General features: G+C 37.8%; 1 protein-coding gene across 14 annotated transcripts in view; it reads left to right on the forward strand.

Moving 5' to 3' along the window:
- Window positions 1-16,314, forward strand: part of epb41l3b (erythrocyte membrane protein band 4.1-like 3b) — a 65,190-nt gene that overhangs the window by 20,841 nt on the left and 28,035 nt on the right. For 10 of the 14 annotated variants that reach the window (XM_028019902.1, XM_028019896.1, XM_028019900.1 and 7 more), the window contains exons 2-9: window positions 2,462-2,604; window positions 5,601-5,744; window positions 10,698-10,802; window positions 11,028-11,070; window positions 11,160-11,235; window positions 11,455-11,673; window positions 12,897-12,984; window positions 15,900-16,052. In XM_028019902.1, coding sequence (XP_027875703.1) covers window positions 2,462-2,604; window positions 5,601-5,744; window positions 10,698-10,802; window positions 11,028-11,070; window positions 11,160-11,235; window positions 11,455-11,673; window positions 12,897-12,984; window positions 15,900-16,052 — 971 coding nt within the window. Of the gene's footprint in view, window positions 1-2,428; window positions 2,605-5,600; window positions 5,745-10,697; window positions 10,803-11,027; window positions 11,071-11,159; window positions 11,236-11,454; window positions 11,674-12,896; window positions 12,985-15,899; window positions 16,053-16,314 lie in introns of all 14 variants that reach the window. The other 4 variants (XM_028019899.1, XM_028019898.1, XM_028019911.1 and 1 more) reach the window with 2 other exon arrangements.

The following is a 16,314-nucleotide window of genomic DNA, read 5'->3' on the forward strand; positions in this document are numbered from 1 at the left end:
CATGGATCAGCTCATTAGGGAATATGTCTTTAAAAATAATCCCCCATTACAGAACATGAAGCGAGTAAGATGAACCAAATTAATGTGTAGCATAATGAATCCATGGATTGAAGATGGCCAACATTGATGAGACGTAGTTGCTACTCCTGCATCATTTAAAAAATAATCCGAACCTTCTGGGTTTTGACGCGCACGTTGACATTTTCGGGGATCACCTTGTTCCAAAATGTTGTTGACGGCTGGAAGTCAGAGGTCCTCCCACCCCGAGGGTAAAAACACGTCCCTATAAATAGAGCTGCGGGAGAAACAGGCCAGCAGCAGAATGACAGGCATTTGTACTACCAACCCCAGCATAGATGTGGAGTGTGAAGCAACACACAGGGGTACAGAAACTCACCCCTCCCTCGCCCCAGCAACTTACTGAGATCTGTCCCAGCTTCTCGAAAACCAGGATTGAAGGCCTTCTCGTCACATCTATGCCTCTTTGTCTTTCACAAAAGAAAAGGTTAAACGATGAAAGACGATACTTCAGATTCCTTTAGGTAAACATTCTGCGCAGTAAGAGCTCATATCCAGTGTATTTAGTGTGTTCTTTAATCTTCTCACACTGGAAATAGTGATGATACACAAAGACTAAGTCTATTGTAAACTAATTTTGTTATAATTTTTAAAAAGTACTGCAAATGCTTTTTGTGTGGAACATGTCTGGCTTTAAAACGACCCAAAAATAGATGATGTTCTGGAACAGTCTGGAGTTTTATTTTTGGGGTTTTCGTAAAAAAAAAGAGAAGAAACTATTTTAAAATATTTGTATTTCCTGATTTTTATTCACTATTTAATTCTCAAAAAATTATTTGTCCATTTATCCATCCATTCATGTCCTTCTACACATTGTCCTTCTGTCTTCTTTTCCTCCCTATCTCTCTGTCTTCATATATGATTGAAAGACAAGTACATCTTTTCATTTTACTTAATTTGCTTTGAAGTAATTCATTTGTATTCATGAGAGAATTAGAGGAGAAGTACTTAACTGGTCATAAATCTAAATTGGTGTACGTTCCCTTAATGATCTCTGATGTCAGTGATCCCCAAGTCTTCACAAAAGACTTCAAAACATCTGCTTTGATTCACTGTTTTGTGCTTAATTAAAATCAAACAAGGTTTGACATCCATAAAACAATGGCAATTTGGCAATGCTCAAATTGCCATTGTTTTCCGAACATAAAGAGAATTGTACGTGGACAAGAAATGGTTAAACTGGCATAATCAATCCTTCTAGTATATAGGTAAGAACATTTAGAGTTGTTTGTTTACAAAAACAAATTAATTTTTGCCATTTGCGATCATTTTAGTTCAGTTTTGTAATAAAAAGTGATTCTATATAAACTGCTAGTAGATTAATAGATGGGATAACATACTGGGTGCTAACTTTTAAAAGTCTGACAGGAGACATGTGTTGGCTTAGAAAGTGCTATCTAACATCCTAATGCAGCTAAAGGTATTCTATAAAGTTCTGCTAGCATGCTATCTTCTGCTAGCATGCTATCTTCTGCTAGCATGCTAAAAATCCGTGAGGGACGACGGAGTCCTTGCTCAAAATTCCATGAAAGATGTGTACGGAGCCTCGTGCCGCAAGCCCGTTGAAAGGCTGTTTACATCGTTTTAAACTGCGTGATTGTGAGCATGAGTGGGAATAAAAATAACAATAGGTGTTTCGTTCCATATAACACAGTAGGAGTGTAACCGGTAAACCTTTTATGGATGCAAGAGCAAGAACCCCACACTTGATGACTTTGTGTTTCTGTGTTTGATATGATGTAAAGCACTTTGAAATGCCTTGCTGCTGAAATGTGCTATACAAATAAAATTTGATTGATTGATTGATTGATTGCTAGATAGGATGCCATATCTAACAGTATCTGCTTGCTAGGATAGTATTACTTAATTTTTAGCATGGTAGCTAATGATAGTTGACATAAAAATAGCATGACTGTATCATGAGCTGTGTTTAACATAGCAGATAGTGTTACTACAGAATTATTAGCAGTAATAGAAGGCTAATACCTAAACTTCAGTTAAATGGGATGGGTAATATTTGCTATCGGTAGCAACATGCTAATACTAGCATTATTACCAATATAGATTCAAGATTCCTAATTGAGTTTAAAGCCTATAGCTCCTGTGTTTTGGCCCTATTTAAGCAAGAAAACCTTTGTGCAAACCAAATGGCAGGCATCATCAAAAAGACACTTTAAAAATGTCTGTTTGGTCTTTTTTTCTGCTGTCAGCCAATATTTAGGCATCCCTGCATTTGCATCAGAGGGAAGCTCATCTGTGGACAGACCTTTAAAGAGGCACTTTATCATTTCATAAACTGTCGACTGACTCAGGGTTTTCTCCTGTACTCTGCTTTTCCCCTCCACTGCAGTGTGATTTACCATGACAACTGAATCGGGCGCAGACTCTGAGGCCAAACAGCCGCAGGCGAAGAAGGAGGCAGAGAAGGGGAAAAGTAAAGCAGCGGCGGACCCTGCCTCGCCCCAGAACCAGCCGGAGCAGCTCCCAGCTGCAGTTGGACACAGCACCCCGGCCAGGAAAGAACAGGTCAGCCTCCTCATGTTCCCCACGTCCTTGGAACGTACTCAGACATAACATGAAAACACACAAAGCAAAGGTTTAACCTTGAATATATCAATAAACTGCTTTCATATTTTAGACAAACCGTGTTAATCCATTTAAATAAAAGAAACATTTCACAACATGATTACTCCAGAATGAATCAGTTCTTTGTGAGGAAAATGGAAATTGTGGTGACGGCATGATTTCAGTGTCCTCCTCTATTGTTACGACCCGCATATCTGATGGAGCCAGCTCTTCTTTTAGCTGCTGCTCCATTCATTTATTTCTCCAAGAAATAAACGTGTGATTTGGCTACAATTTCCAACATTTGGATATTTCTTATTTCTGAACTGGATTCCTAAAGGTTGACACAGTGACTCCCTGACTGTGGGAGCAGTGACTAAACTGAAGTTGCACTTTGGAAGTCAAAGCTCAACGTCTTTCAGGGGATGATGGTTTTAGATCGAATAATTGTTCTTAAAATGACTAAATACATCTGAATAAGTAAAACCAAATAAGCTTGACTTTATTTTAAGGATGATTCATAACTTTTCACAAGAAAATCCCCGTCTTCCACACAAATCCACTGGCGAGGCTGGATTTTAGTTTCAGAAAATGATCTTTTTTTAGGAAAAATAATTTCTAATCACTGTGTGTTTTAAAAGAACTGACTCTTATACTGTCACAGTATATTTAAAAAGTATTATTCTGTGGATTCCCTGCAGGATCTTGAAATGTACTTTAAAAAATTGAAAAAAGGAGCTTAAACATATTCTTTTAGCATCTAAGGTTCTGAACACATTATACTGTATATTCCCATTATAAACTGTCATTAAGCTCTGACACATCACTATTTTGTAAGTCGCATAGTTTAGGTATTAAAAAACACTTAAGTATGACATGATGATGATGGTTATAGCCTCCATTTTTTCTTTTTTTTATCTCATAATGAGTTGTGCCACAAACTGGTGAGTTTTTACTAAAAACTTAGACCTGGTCACACCCCTTCCTTATATTTGGCTAAATACAGCAAAGTTTGCAGAAGAAAAATCGTATTTTCATTGTCGGGGATAAACTAAAAACATTTTATGGACTTCAAAAATAGAAAAATAATAAGTCTAAAAAGTTAAATGGCTGTAAATCTTAGGGTAAACGCAAAATATTACAGTTTATTTGTTATTGTGCAGGTAAAAGAGAAATAATTCTTAGTAATATTTTTTTTAATTGGGGGGAAAAAATAAAATCTGGCCCCTGAGTAATTTCAGCTTTGGGATTTTGACCCTTGGTGCACAAAGTTTGGATACCACTGATGTAAATGTTCTAGTCTCACTAGTATTTGTCGTCCAATCATCCTCTGATTTGTTGCCCTTTGACGTGCCTGATTAGAATACGCCGTATGTTTAACAGTGTTTTTTCTCCATGAATATTCAAAGCAGACCAAACTGAACCAGTTTTATTTCCTCTTCTTGATAACGTCCTGCTCCTTGGTAAGCTGCACTCTGAAATGTTCAGGGCTGCACTAAAGAGCCTCTGATGGATGATGCACTGCTGCTGTTGCCATGGTGTAAACTGTCAACGAGCCGGAGGAAAATCCTAGCGCTCCGGCACGGCACCGTCTGTCGTCCCTGTGAAACACACTCCAGCCAAGGGCGCGTATTCCCCAGGAAGTGGCTCCCGCAACAGTTTCTCTGCTGCGATTTCATTCATCTGCAGCATCTCTGCTCATCAGACATTAATCAACAGCATCTGTAAAACAGTCTTAGATATTTACACGCCTTTTGCAATAAACTATCAATTAATTAAACGCAAGATAAAAAAATGTAAATGTGTTTCATCATTTCAATTCTGATCATTTTTAAAGGGCAGTTTTGTTTATAGACACTTCATAATCCATTTTATTTATGGTTTCAGTTTTGGTTATTTTGGATATTTAAAATAAAGTCAATTTCCTGTATCAAGGGTTCTTTACAAACTCAAAGTTTGTTGGCTTTTGAAATGGTGGACTTGAATTATTATGCCATTTTGAATATATTATTTGAAAATGGTTTCAAAACAACAAAATTATTGTTTATCGCAGCAGTTTCTGGAATAATTTATTGTCCAACAAAATTTGTTTTTGTGAAAAGTCTAGCTATTTATGTAAAACTTTCACATTTTTGTTGTCTCCAAGTAATATCCTGCTGTGTTTGGGCTCTGCCTGGACAGTTTGTCCACATGAGTTTCAGTGAAAACTCAGAGCAAGCTGATTGATATAACCCAAGATGCGAGATGAGAAATGAAGACGACACTAAAGCTTGTTTTTCAGGATACATTCAGTTAGGATGGGCCTTGTGTTCGGTCAAGTGGAAAAGTGGATTTTCTCTTTTTTTAAAACTGAGGTACACCTCAAGCTCCTCTCCGTGGGACCTCATTAAATTTCCGGCATGGTCTCAGTTATTTATAGCTTCAGGAATGTGACACAAATTGTTTTTGTTTTATCCTTTCCTCAAAGATAACTTGAAGTGACAATCCAGGCGAGGACATTTACACAATAAAATGGCAACAGAAGAGTTTTTGTCTGGGCTTTTGAAGCGTTTTAAAATGTGAGAGGAAATTGTAATTTAGTACAAGATTAGATATGTGGCAACAATTTAAAGGAATGACTCACTTTTTAGAGTTAGAAACCGCCGGCAGACCATCTGCTTTTACTGACATGAAAGAGAGATGGGAAAAGAACACAAAACTCCAAACTTGGAAAGTATTGGGAGCAAATGATGCTTCAGTGGCTTTTTTTGTAGGAAACAGACACTGCTAAGCACACAAACATTGTGCTTGGAGTACATTTTACACTAGAAAATTTGAGAATTAATTTTCTGTATCTGACTTTAATAGCACACAGAAGCGTTGAACCAAGAATTCTACCAATGGGAAAGAAAAACAGAGTCCCCAGTAGAAATACTTATGGATTTATAAAAGTTTTGCACTTGTTCCCTTTCCATCAGGAGAAGCAGGAGGAGGACCAGGAGTCCCACAGGTCGTCCACCAGTCGTTTGTCCAGGTCTCCCGTGAGGGGCGTGAAGAAGGTGAAGATGATGCAATGTAAGATCACGCTTCTGGACGGCTCCGACTACTCCGTCAACGTGGAGGTGAGTCTTTGCAGGTGGCAGAGGTTAAATGTTTTTAATAATGTGGTTTACAGCAGCATAGAGGCCGTTGTAAGAGATTAAAGAGAAGTTTTGTTTTTATTAACCCTCCAGCAGTTTTAAGACGTGGAATAATTTTTCACAAGCTTTTTACGCTGTGCGCAGTCCAGCGGGCTTGAACTGACCCCTCTTGCACTTTTATAATTTCTTTATGTTTTTTTTTGGAGTGTGGTTTTGGTAACTGACGGTTTGACTGGTCAACGCTACGGCTTTGTTCTACCCAAGCGTAAAATTTCATGACATTTAGCAGGACAGGTTTGGCAGCCAAATGCATTCAAGACGCTGATTTACAGTATCTGTGATTTTATAGATTTGCACCTTTACATTTGTCCACTGAGAGTCACTTCTTGTGATGTATTGCCCTTAGTTTTTCTGTTTTGTCTGGGGAAAAAGCTCCTCATGGGGCACTTCAGCACATCAGAGCTGCTGTGAAAAAGACATAAATGATAAACTTCTGTCTTTTTGTCTTAAATAAGAAGCTTTAAATGAGACAAACTGAGCTCTACAGTTGTATTGATTCAACTTAAGCCTGAAACAGAAAAAGCTTTATCCTTTTAAATGTGTGAATTTGAGCTTCACAACATAACAACCTCTCTCTGCCTGTAAAGTTAATCTTTCTCTTGAGTCCTCACTGTATCAGGAATAAATGAGACTTTTGTTTGGCATTTCACTAATGCTGCTTTCACTAAAGCTCCTTTGAGCTTTTCTCCAAGTTTGGAGACAGAAAACCTTAGAAGATTTCTCGGATGTGTCCAGGCTGAACAGGAGCTCAGACTGCAAACCTTTTTATTAAGCAGATTCCTCCTCAGCAGGGGGTTGGATGCCGAGGTTAGCCGACTGTTCCTGTTGCGGTGCTGAGAAACTTTGCTGTGATGTCCCACCACAGTAAAATAGTAGGAAATATTGCTTATTTATCTTTGCACCTTTGAGATGGTCCTGCATTTTTTTTAAAGGTTTTATTGGCTCTAGTGGCCTTTGTTTGATAGTTAACTGACAGGAAAGGGGGTAGTGAGAGAAGGGGAAGACATGCGGCAAAGGTCGCCAGGCTGGGAATCGAACCTGCGACAGCCACGTCGAGGACCAAGGCCTCCATACGTGGGTTGTGCTTAACCCCTGCGCCACCACAGCACACCCGGATACTGCATTTTAATTTGTTGTAGGAATTTCCTGTAGTTTCATTTTCAGTTTAAAGGTAGAATACATTTTTATGCATTTTGCCTTTCATCCACACGAAAACTCTGTTTTACGTCCCTAAAAACCAAACAAACGAAAGTGGAGATTTGATAAAACTCAATATTTGTGTTTGTGTGTGTACATGAGGAAAATGGAAATTTGGGGATCTGCACATTACAATCTGTGCCAATCTATCTACATCCCATATGTCAAACTCAAGGCCGATGGGCCAAATCCGGCCCAACATACCTTCTTATGTGGCTCTTTAGATTCTAGACTAAACACTAAGTCTACTTAAATTTTATGTTGTCAATCAAATCTATGCAGTTTTTATCTGCTTACTGCCAAATCATATCAATCAGTTCCTACAGTTTCTTGAGAATTATCAGGGAAATTCATGCAAAATCAACAAATCCCTGCACTTTTTTGTGCTAATAATTGGGAGTTTATTGCAGATTTTTCTGAAAAATTGTCAAAATTTCTCACTAGTACTAAACAGCTGCCTCAGTCTTAATTGATGTCTAATTATTGTCCATGATCTATGCAGCGAGTAATAAAAAGTTGCATGTTTTTGCAAATATTTCCAGATTAGTTCCACAAACACTTTGATTTTTATTGCAAAGAAAATCACAGAAAGAATCACAAAATCCTGGAGGGACTGAAAAGATGTTCAATAATATCATTTAATTTTAAGAATTCATTGATATTTTGTGAATAGGTTTTATTAACACATTCTGACACCACCGGCCCTTTAAGAGCATTCATGATCTTGATCTTGACGAGTTATGATGAACAGAGTTGCTTTAACATGATTTCTGATTGACATTGTTTTGTGTTTCAATAACTTTATATTCCAATACTCTATTTAAAAGCAGTCCAACCTTTATGTCTGTCCACACAAATGAACCTCCTGGCGCCATGTTTAATTTCTAGCAGGAAGTTGTGTTTGTTTTGAATCAATCTGATTGGCTGACATAGGCTTTAGCTTTGTGCTACACTGCCCCCTATGGGACTGGCATGTTTAAAACAACAGGGGTGGATTTTAATGGATTCATGTGGATGAAAACTTTTCTGAAACCAATACTGTGTGTATTCTTTTTTAAAATGATCTGGGCTTGACAAGAGAAGACATGAGGCTCGAATACTAACATACATTACATTTTTTATTGGTTTTTTAAATTTTTCTCCTGTTTTTGAATTGTGAAGATGTGTTATTGTGTGTAGTCATCTTCATTGAATCCTCCTCCCAGCTCAGTTTAAACCCAGCAGAGATGAGACGGGACCAGTCCAGCTGAGGTTGGAAAACTAATTACCAGAGAGGCTTCCTCCTCCCAGCCTCCATCCCCCATCTGAGATGGTCCGGGACGTCAAGCCTTGACACTTTTATCCCCCTGACCTTGTAGTTTTCCAGCTCAGCTCAGCTGGCCCCTGTGGGAAGCAGTCCAGGCTAATCGTTTCCTATTATTTTCTGTGACACGGAGCTGCTGAAGCTCCCACAGCTGCACTTCTCACTCTGTTAGGTTGTGATAGAGGAAAAATGAAATCCCCGACATCTCCTAGATGATGACATTAAATTTGTGAAGGTCTTTCTACCTTCAGACTTTTTTTGTACTTACTGGATAGTTTGTGACTGTACAGGATGAAAGTATTGTAATAATTCTCTATATTTTTAGCCACTATTAGTCAAGCATCTTAAATGTATAATGTGGTGCAGCTGAGAAATGTAAAATTATATTTGCTGACTTTCTGTTTGTGCAACGACTTATGCAGAAAGCGCCTTCAGATGAAACGGGTTATGAAAATGATATTTTGTTTTCTAAATAAGTGTCTGACTGTGCAGTCTCACTTCTCCTACAAGATCACTGTGAGTCTGTTCCTGTTTACGTTCTATGTTTAGACACAGTTGACCAAGATCAATGTTCCTCATCTGATCTGAGGTCAGTTTACCTTCCAGCTTGTTTTTGTTTTCCCCTGGCGAAGACATCCAGACAGTTCACCGCTTGCTTTCTCTGGTGACTGGGTCCTTATCTTTTCCATAGCTGCTTGACTGATCCGAGAGGTTTTGTACATCAAAGCGTTTTTTGTTTGCGTGTCTGTACAGCCGGCTTCAAGTTGTAGAGGTCGGGCAGAAGTCATCTGACATGACTGTGTTGACTTCCTTAGAGATGATTGGGTAGGATTGTTTTCCTGCAACCAGTAGAGTTAAAATTCTGTTCATAATAATAGTTTTCTCTTTTTACATTTTATTCTGTCTGTATGTGATATTTTCCAATCAAGTGGACAGCATGTGTTTTCCATGTTCTCTTTATTGTGATAAATATAATTTGTGTTTAACCTACAACCCTGTACAGCTCTGTAAAAAATTAAGAGACCACTTAAAATGATCCGTTTTTCTGACTTTACTGTTTTAGTAGTAGTAATGTTTGAGTAAAATGAACATTATTCTTTTATTCTATGAACTGCTGACAACATTCCTCCGATATTCAAAGCAAAAATTCAGATTACCTTCTGAGTATTTATTTACAGAAAATGAGAAATGGTCAAAATAATGAAAAAGATGCAGTGCTTTCAGACCTCAAATAATGCAAAAAAAAAAAAAACAAGTTCATTTTCATTTAGAAACAGCAATACTAATATTTTCATCAGGAAGAGTTCATAAATCAATATTTGGTGGAACAAACATGAGGTTTTCAATAGGGTTTAGTGCAGTGGGCTCTTCATTTTTTCCAGAGCTATGTGTGCAATTTGGAGGTGTGGGTGCTTCTTCATGCATAAAGACAAAACATTTTCTCAAAATTTAAGTGTAGATGTTTTGATCATATAAATGAAACGTCACTCATAAAAGCAATATTTAAAAAGAAAAGTAGGGCGAGCCGTGGTGGCATAGCGGTTAGCGCGACCCGTATTAGCGCGGCCGTCGCGGGTTCAAATTCCGGACCCGACGACATTTGCCGCATGTCTTCCCTCCTCTCCTTCCCCGTTTCCTGTCAGTCTACTGTCATATAAGGGACACTAGAGCCCACAAAAAATACCCCCTGGAGGGGTAAAAAAAAAGAAACGGCAATCAAACACATTAAAGGAGACCCATTATACAAAATTCACTTTTTGCTTGTTTTCGTACTTTTATTTGTGTCTCAGCTTCTTCTAAAAACTACCCAACTGCTTAAAAAACTCAGCATTTTTTGGCAAAAAGTTACTGTTTTTTTATGTCTGGAAAATGAGCAGTTTCAAAAACTTCCTGATTGTTGAGTCACACTACGCCATCACCTAGCAACCCAAGCAATCCCAGTTTACTGTATGCGCTGTACAATGGCTGCTGGAAAAGACAAGCGTTTTGTTGTTGAAACCACTTGCTGGATTCTTGTTGGTTGAGCAGGAGGCTCTACTTTTGCTTTTCAAAGATGTACGGGTATATAATTTTGCGTCTGTTTGCATCCATTTTCATGTGTGAGTGTAAACGTTGAGTTGATATGCGTGGCCAGCAGGAGCTTATCTGGATTTAAAGTGACGGGATGCCCTAAAACAGCTCAGAATAGGCAGAACTGAGCAAACTAAAATCTCATCAAGAATGATTTTGTGCCAAAATGTTGTGAACATGTTTTGTATCGCTCATAGGCTTATCCTAACCCGTTCAAGGAACCATAATGGGTCACCTTTACATATTTCAAGAATATATATGAATTGATTCAAGTTTAAAAAAAGTTTTTGGTTTTCTTCTCACAGAAACGAGCCAAAGGCCAAGTGCTCCTTGATAAGGTGTGTGAATACCTCAACCTGCTGGAGAAGGACTACTTTGGCATCACATACAGAGATATAGAGAGTCAAAAGGTAATCTGAAAAAAATTAACTTGTGACCCCGACCCCCTTATGAAACTATAAAGTTGTTCACAATAACATAATAATTCAAGCTGAAGTACAGTTCCTCTTTCTAAACTACATTTTGAAAGTAAGTCAGCGAGACACACTAGTTAAGATCTCCTACTTTTAAGAAATACATCTTTATGTAATTTGTATAGAAACTGGTTGTGACTTTTTTCTTCTGTGGTTTTGCAGAATTGGTTGGACCCTTCCAAAGAGCTTAAGAAGCAGATCCGGAGTACGTCTTAAATCCCAGTGACTAACCTGTTGTACCACTAACCGGCTAAATCCTAACTGTGATTATCTCTCACTCTTTGTGCGTCGCAGACGGACCCTGGAACTTTTCTTTTAACGTGAAGTTTTACCCGCCAGACCCGTCGCAACTGTGCGAGGACATAACAAGGTGAGTCAGCTGCTGATTTAAAAAAGTTATCGTGTTTTCTAATTATCACTGATTTCTAGGACTAATTATTCTTCTGTTAGGAAGAGAATTTAAGTGACTACCACAATCCATGGTGCAGTTAATTAAAAAAATTTAATACTGCTCTGGAGCTTGAGCTAAACCGTCCGACATGAGAATATCGCCGTGTATTGAAACCTGTTTGTCTTTATTTCCTCCCAGGTACTACCTGTGCTTGCAGCTGAGGGATGACGTCGTTTCGGGTCGCCTGCCTTGTTCCTTTGCCACCCACACGCTGCTGGGCTCCTACACGGTGCAGTCTGAACTCGGAGACTACGACCTGGAGGAGCTGGGCAGCGACTACATCAGCGAAATCCGCTTCGCACCCAACCAGACCAAAGAGCTGGAGGAGAAGGTCATGGAACTCCACAAGACCTACAAGTTGGTGTCTGACTCTTTAGCCATGGTTTTGTTATGCTTTATTCCCCCAATGAAAGCATTTATTGATTAAGTCAGTAATCAAACTTTTTGCCATTTGGGCCAATATTGTCAAGTGGATAGCACTCGATGGCCACATTTAGTTTTTCAAATTATAGACTTATTTCTTAAGACATTTGTTGTTTTCATCTCTTCAATAATATACTGTATAGATACTATTATACAGCATTATACAGCAAAGTAGTTTAATTTGGAATCTGTAAATCATTGTTGATCCAAAATATACACATCCTCTTGTACAGTTGCTGTTTTAAATGACAAAAGTATCTTCCAACGCTTCTTTTTTTTCTTCCTTTTTTTGCGACAAACGTGTAGCGTTTGCTGGTTTTAGCAAAGCGTAATCAATGAAAACAGGAACATTAATACAGAAAAATACTTTTTCTTGTATCCAAGTTATCAAATGTTTAAGAAGATTTTATTTGTCTGTACAACTCTCAAATTAATCGCAAATTCACTCCTTTCTCAAATTGTGGACCGAGGGGCCAAATAAAATTATAATCCACAGCAAATATCTAGACGGCCACAAATGGCCCCTGGGCCACACTTTGGACATCGCTGATCAAAGTAAAAAAAATACACTTAATACATTGAAAAGAGTAACTTAAACTTAATGTATTTCTTTGGAAATGATCCACTTAGGACAGGATTTATAATCCAGTTTCCCAAGAATTATTTGTGACTTAGTTTTTAACAGCATGAAGTTTTTATACTTTAGATAATACAAAATAAATTGTAGAAAGAATAGAGGATTTAGCAATGAACTTTGTGGGGTTTTTTTGCTCTTAGTTCTTGATTTTCATTGGATTATAATGAGTCGTGTGTAATACTCTTAGAAAGAGCTTAGAAAGGAGTCGAATAATAATGCCAATCATCTTACATGTGCATCGTCTTAAAACAATTTATTTTTAAAAAAAAAGTTAAACTTGTAAGTAGATTAGTAACACGGTGATGAAATTCAAATGTTTGTCAGTTTTAAGAAGTGAAGCTTTCATTTGCTGCACAAATGCGGCATAAAATGGAGGCTCTGATCTTAAACTACAGCGATAATAACCTCATTCTTTGATTTGTACCTGTTGAATTTTAAATATACAGGCACCGATTGTTTTTCTGTTTTGATTCACGAAGATATTTCGGTAACTAGTATTTGTTTTATGTTTTTGCTGCAGGGGGATGACACCAGCTGTAGCCGAAATCCACTTCCTGGAAAATGCCAAAAAGCTGTCTATGTATGGGGTTGACCTCCATCATGCTAAGGTAACAAGCTGACAAAGTGGTAACTCCTGATTTATTATTCCGTCTTTTACTTTATCACTGGTGAATTAATAATGAAATACACATTGAACTCAAAAAGCCCCTGCACTGGTATTTTAATTTTAAAATACGTAAAAAGTAACTCTTATAAAAAGTTATTGTTATCCAGATAAATACTTTTCTGGGTTTTGTTTGTGTGGGAAAAGAATCAGCAGCTGCAATCTGTACATAGATTTTTTGGCGGTTGTATTTTTTTATTTTTTATTTTTTTTTATAAGAAATTTGTACTTTATTCCTTATCCAGAACTAGCATTTAATTTGGGTAATTTATTTCTAAGATTTTAGACTTTTTTTTTTTTAAATGTACAAACTATATTAGTTTATTTGTAAGGACTCCAGAGTTCAAGGAGCTAAATTGAAAGGAACTTATTTTTCTTGAATATGAATAAATAGCATGAAAAATCAAATATTGATCCATTAAAAAAAAAAGTTTTTTTATGTTAATATTGTTTACAGCTGCCCCTTCTTTGTCCACTCTGGTCATTACATGACTCATGGTCACATGGTCATCAACATAAAATTAACATGTTTTATTAGCATGTTCTTACTCATGGGCCACAACCATCTGCCTTTTTTTATTTCAGCCAGTTTTAGAGAATCGGTCTCATATCGGCACCACTCCCTCTTTTTGTGTTGCTCTTGTTAGATGATAGCAGGCTGGAAAATTATATTTTTATCTTTTTATATACATTATTTAAGTATTTATTATGTCTTTGTTAGTTTGCTTGTGGGGGACTATCGAGTTTTTCTCTAAATTTGATTCATTGCAGTCTTATCTGTCCATCCTTCTCTACATTCATCTGACTCAAGACAGCTACAGAGAAACCCTAGACGTGCTCCTGCTGACAATATATTTATGCACAGCTTTTTGGTGCAGTAGAAAGAAAACACAAGCATGATTTCCTTTTTTGTTTTCCTTTTGTTTGTTTTGGTATGATTGGACAATTGTGCTTAAAATGTTAATCATCTTCTGATGAAAACGTCTAGGAAAAGTTGCTCTCCCCCTTCATAAACTGAGACACTTTCTTGAACATCATAAAATTTAATGACTAGTGATTCAGCTGCTCTTTGTGTAGCATTTTCCTGAATCCAAAGCTGTCTGGGAAAACTGCAGCAGCCAATACAGTCTCTTTAGCAACATTTGTAAATGACAACAAAAAAACCTGAAGTTAAAGTGGAAAACTTCTGCTTACTTAAAAAAAATAACATACATAGACTATATTCCAATTACACAAGATGTACGCATATAACTAGGGAGTTTAAAAAAAAAAATTTATTATTTATTATTTGTTTGAGTGACTTAAAATCCCAGTAAACCAACAGCTGATATAAGTAGGCCTGTCACAATAACAAATTTTACTGGGTGATGAAGGGTCCAGAGAACTTATTGCAATAAATGATAATATTGTTGTTTTGAGACAATTTTAAAGTAATAATAATGGCTTAATAATGCCTGTTGCCCTCTCGAAGATCAATAAACTTTAATTTAGTAAGGAACACTTAGCACTGAAGCCAGAAGATATTTTATGTATCTTAAAAAATATATATTATCAGCAAAAACAATAAATAAAACAGAAATAAAAACCACATGAAACCAGAAATGAAATGTATTTTGATGTCTCTGTAAACAAAATTTTATATGATTAATAAAAATTAATTAATCATCAGCATGGAAATGATCGAACTTATTTCAATTTGTCATGCTTAGTGAGACAGGCTTAGATGTAAAGAGTTGAGGTTCGTCAGGAAGTCCGATACAAATCGTTCCTAAATACGAAATGTCCCAAAAATATTTTATCTGTTTCTTCCCACACATATTTCACCCATGCTGTTACTTGTGATGCCTCACAGCACACCTGCTTGACAAACATCATGGCTGCCACGGTAACCCCTTGGTTTGACATCGTTTAACGTCGCTTCTGCACCGGTCGACTCACACCGTTTCACTGCCGTCTCTGTGGGTTTGCCAGAGCAGATCTGGAGCCCAGCTTGACTTTTTTTTTGTTTGTTTTTATTTATTTTATTTTATTTTTTTTTACTCTTTCTCTTCCACCGGCATCAAAAGCAGCATCAGAACAACAGGCAGGAAAGAGAGAAAGCATAAAACGGATTATCAAAAAGAGCTTTGAGAGTCAGAATGGGCCTGCGTGTGAGCGATGCGGACGAGATGACAGAGATGAGGAAGTGGCTTTGATCGAACTGAATAGACGTCGGGGATCAGCGCCTCCTCCGTTAGTTACAGTTTTGATACACAAGAAAATATGTACATATCAGAAGAGCTTCCTCTTTTGTCTTCTCTCCTCTCTCATGAAATGCAAAGTTGGTAGGGAATCTCTATGAAAGCTTGGCTCCAGCTGAGGGAGAGGTAAGAGGCCGCTTTCCTGAGTGAGTGTGTTTTCCACTGGTGCATGGCTCCACACAACACAACCCATTTATCACTCGAGATTAGTTGCTCCCACTTCGGATCCCTCGTTGGTTTCAGCCAGCCATTTCACGCTTGTACAGTGAAGAGCATCATCTTTATTTTTTTCCTAAAAACCTTCACTGCTGCCAGTCGGCGCCCCGCTAGCCGCCATTCAGTGTCACCGCCGCGTGCATAGAGGAGATTAGAGAACCTCACGCCTGACTCCGCTCCATGCCTGCCTGCTCAGCCCCCTGTCATCACCACAAACCTTTTTCTTTTACATTTCTACTTTCTCCTGCTGTGACGCCTGAACACTTCCCGTACATACCGAAGAGTTTATGAAAGTTTATTTGCTGTGGATTACAGAGGGGAGTGATGCAGTTGGGTGGGTTTTCCTCCAGCCTCCTGAAACAGATGTGTGTTCATGTGTTTTCTCACCGTTTCGTTTTCGCAGGACTCTGAAGGCGTAGAGATCATGCTGGGAGTTTGTGCAAGCGGCCTCCTCATCTACAGAGACAGGCTGCGGATCAACAGGTTCGCGTGGCCCAAAATCCTCAAGATCTCCTACAAAAGGAACAACTTTTACATCAAAATCCGACCCGGCGAGGTAAAAACCGCAACAGACCGCTAAAGTCATCCATGATTTCTCAGGAAATATAAATCCAGAGGTTCTTAAAATGTGAAAATTTGGCTGAAATGGAAACTACTCTGTCAAACATTCTAGAAATCACATTGTAGAAATGTTAATGTTTCATAATTTATCACTGTTTGCCTCTTTAATCATTAAGTGTTGAATTGGGACATTGAATTTGAAGATAGGGCTTTGTTGACATGGTTAAAGAGAAAGTTAAACTAGCATAGTGCTGCAA

This window comes from Xiphophorus couchianus, chromosome 6 (genome assembly GCF_001444195.1).
Source record: "Xiphophorus couchianus chromosome 6, X_couchianus-1.0, whole genome shotgun sequence".
Lineage (NCBI taxonomy): Eukaryota > Metazoa > Chordata > Actinopteri > Cyprinodontiformes > Poeciliidae > Xiphophorus > Xiphophorus couchianus.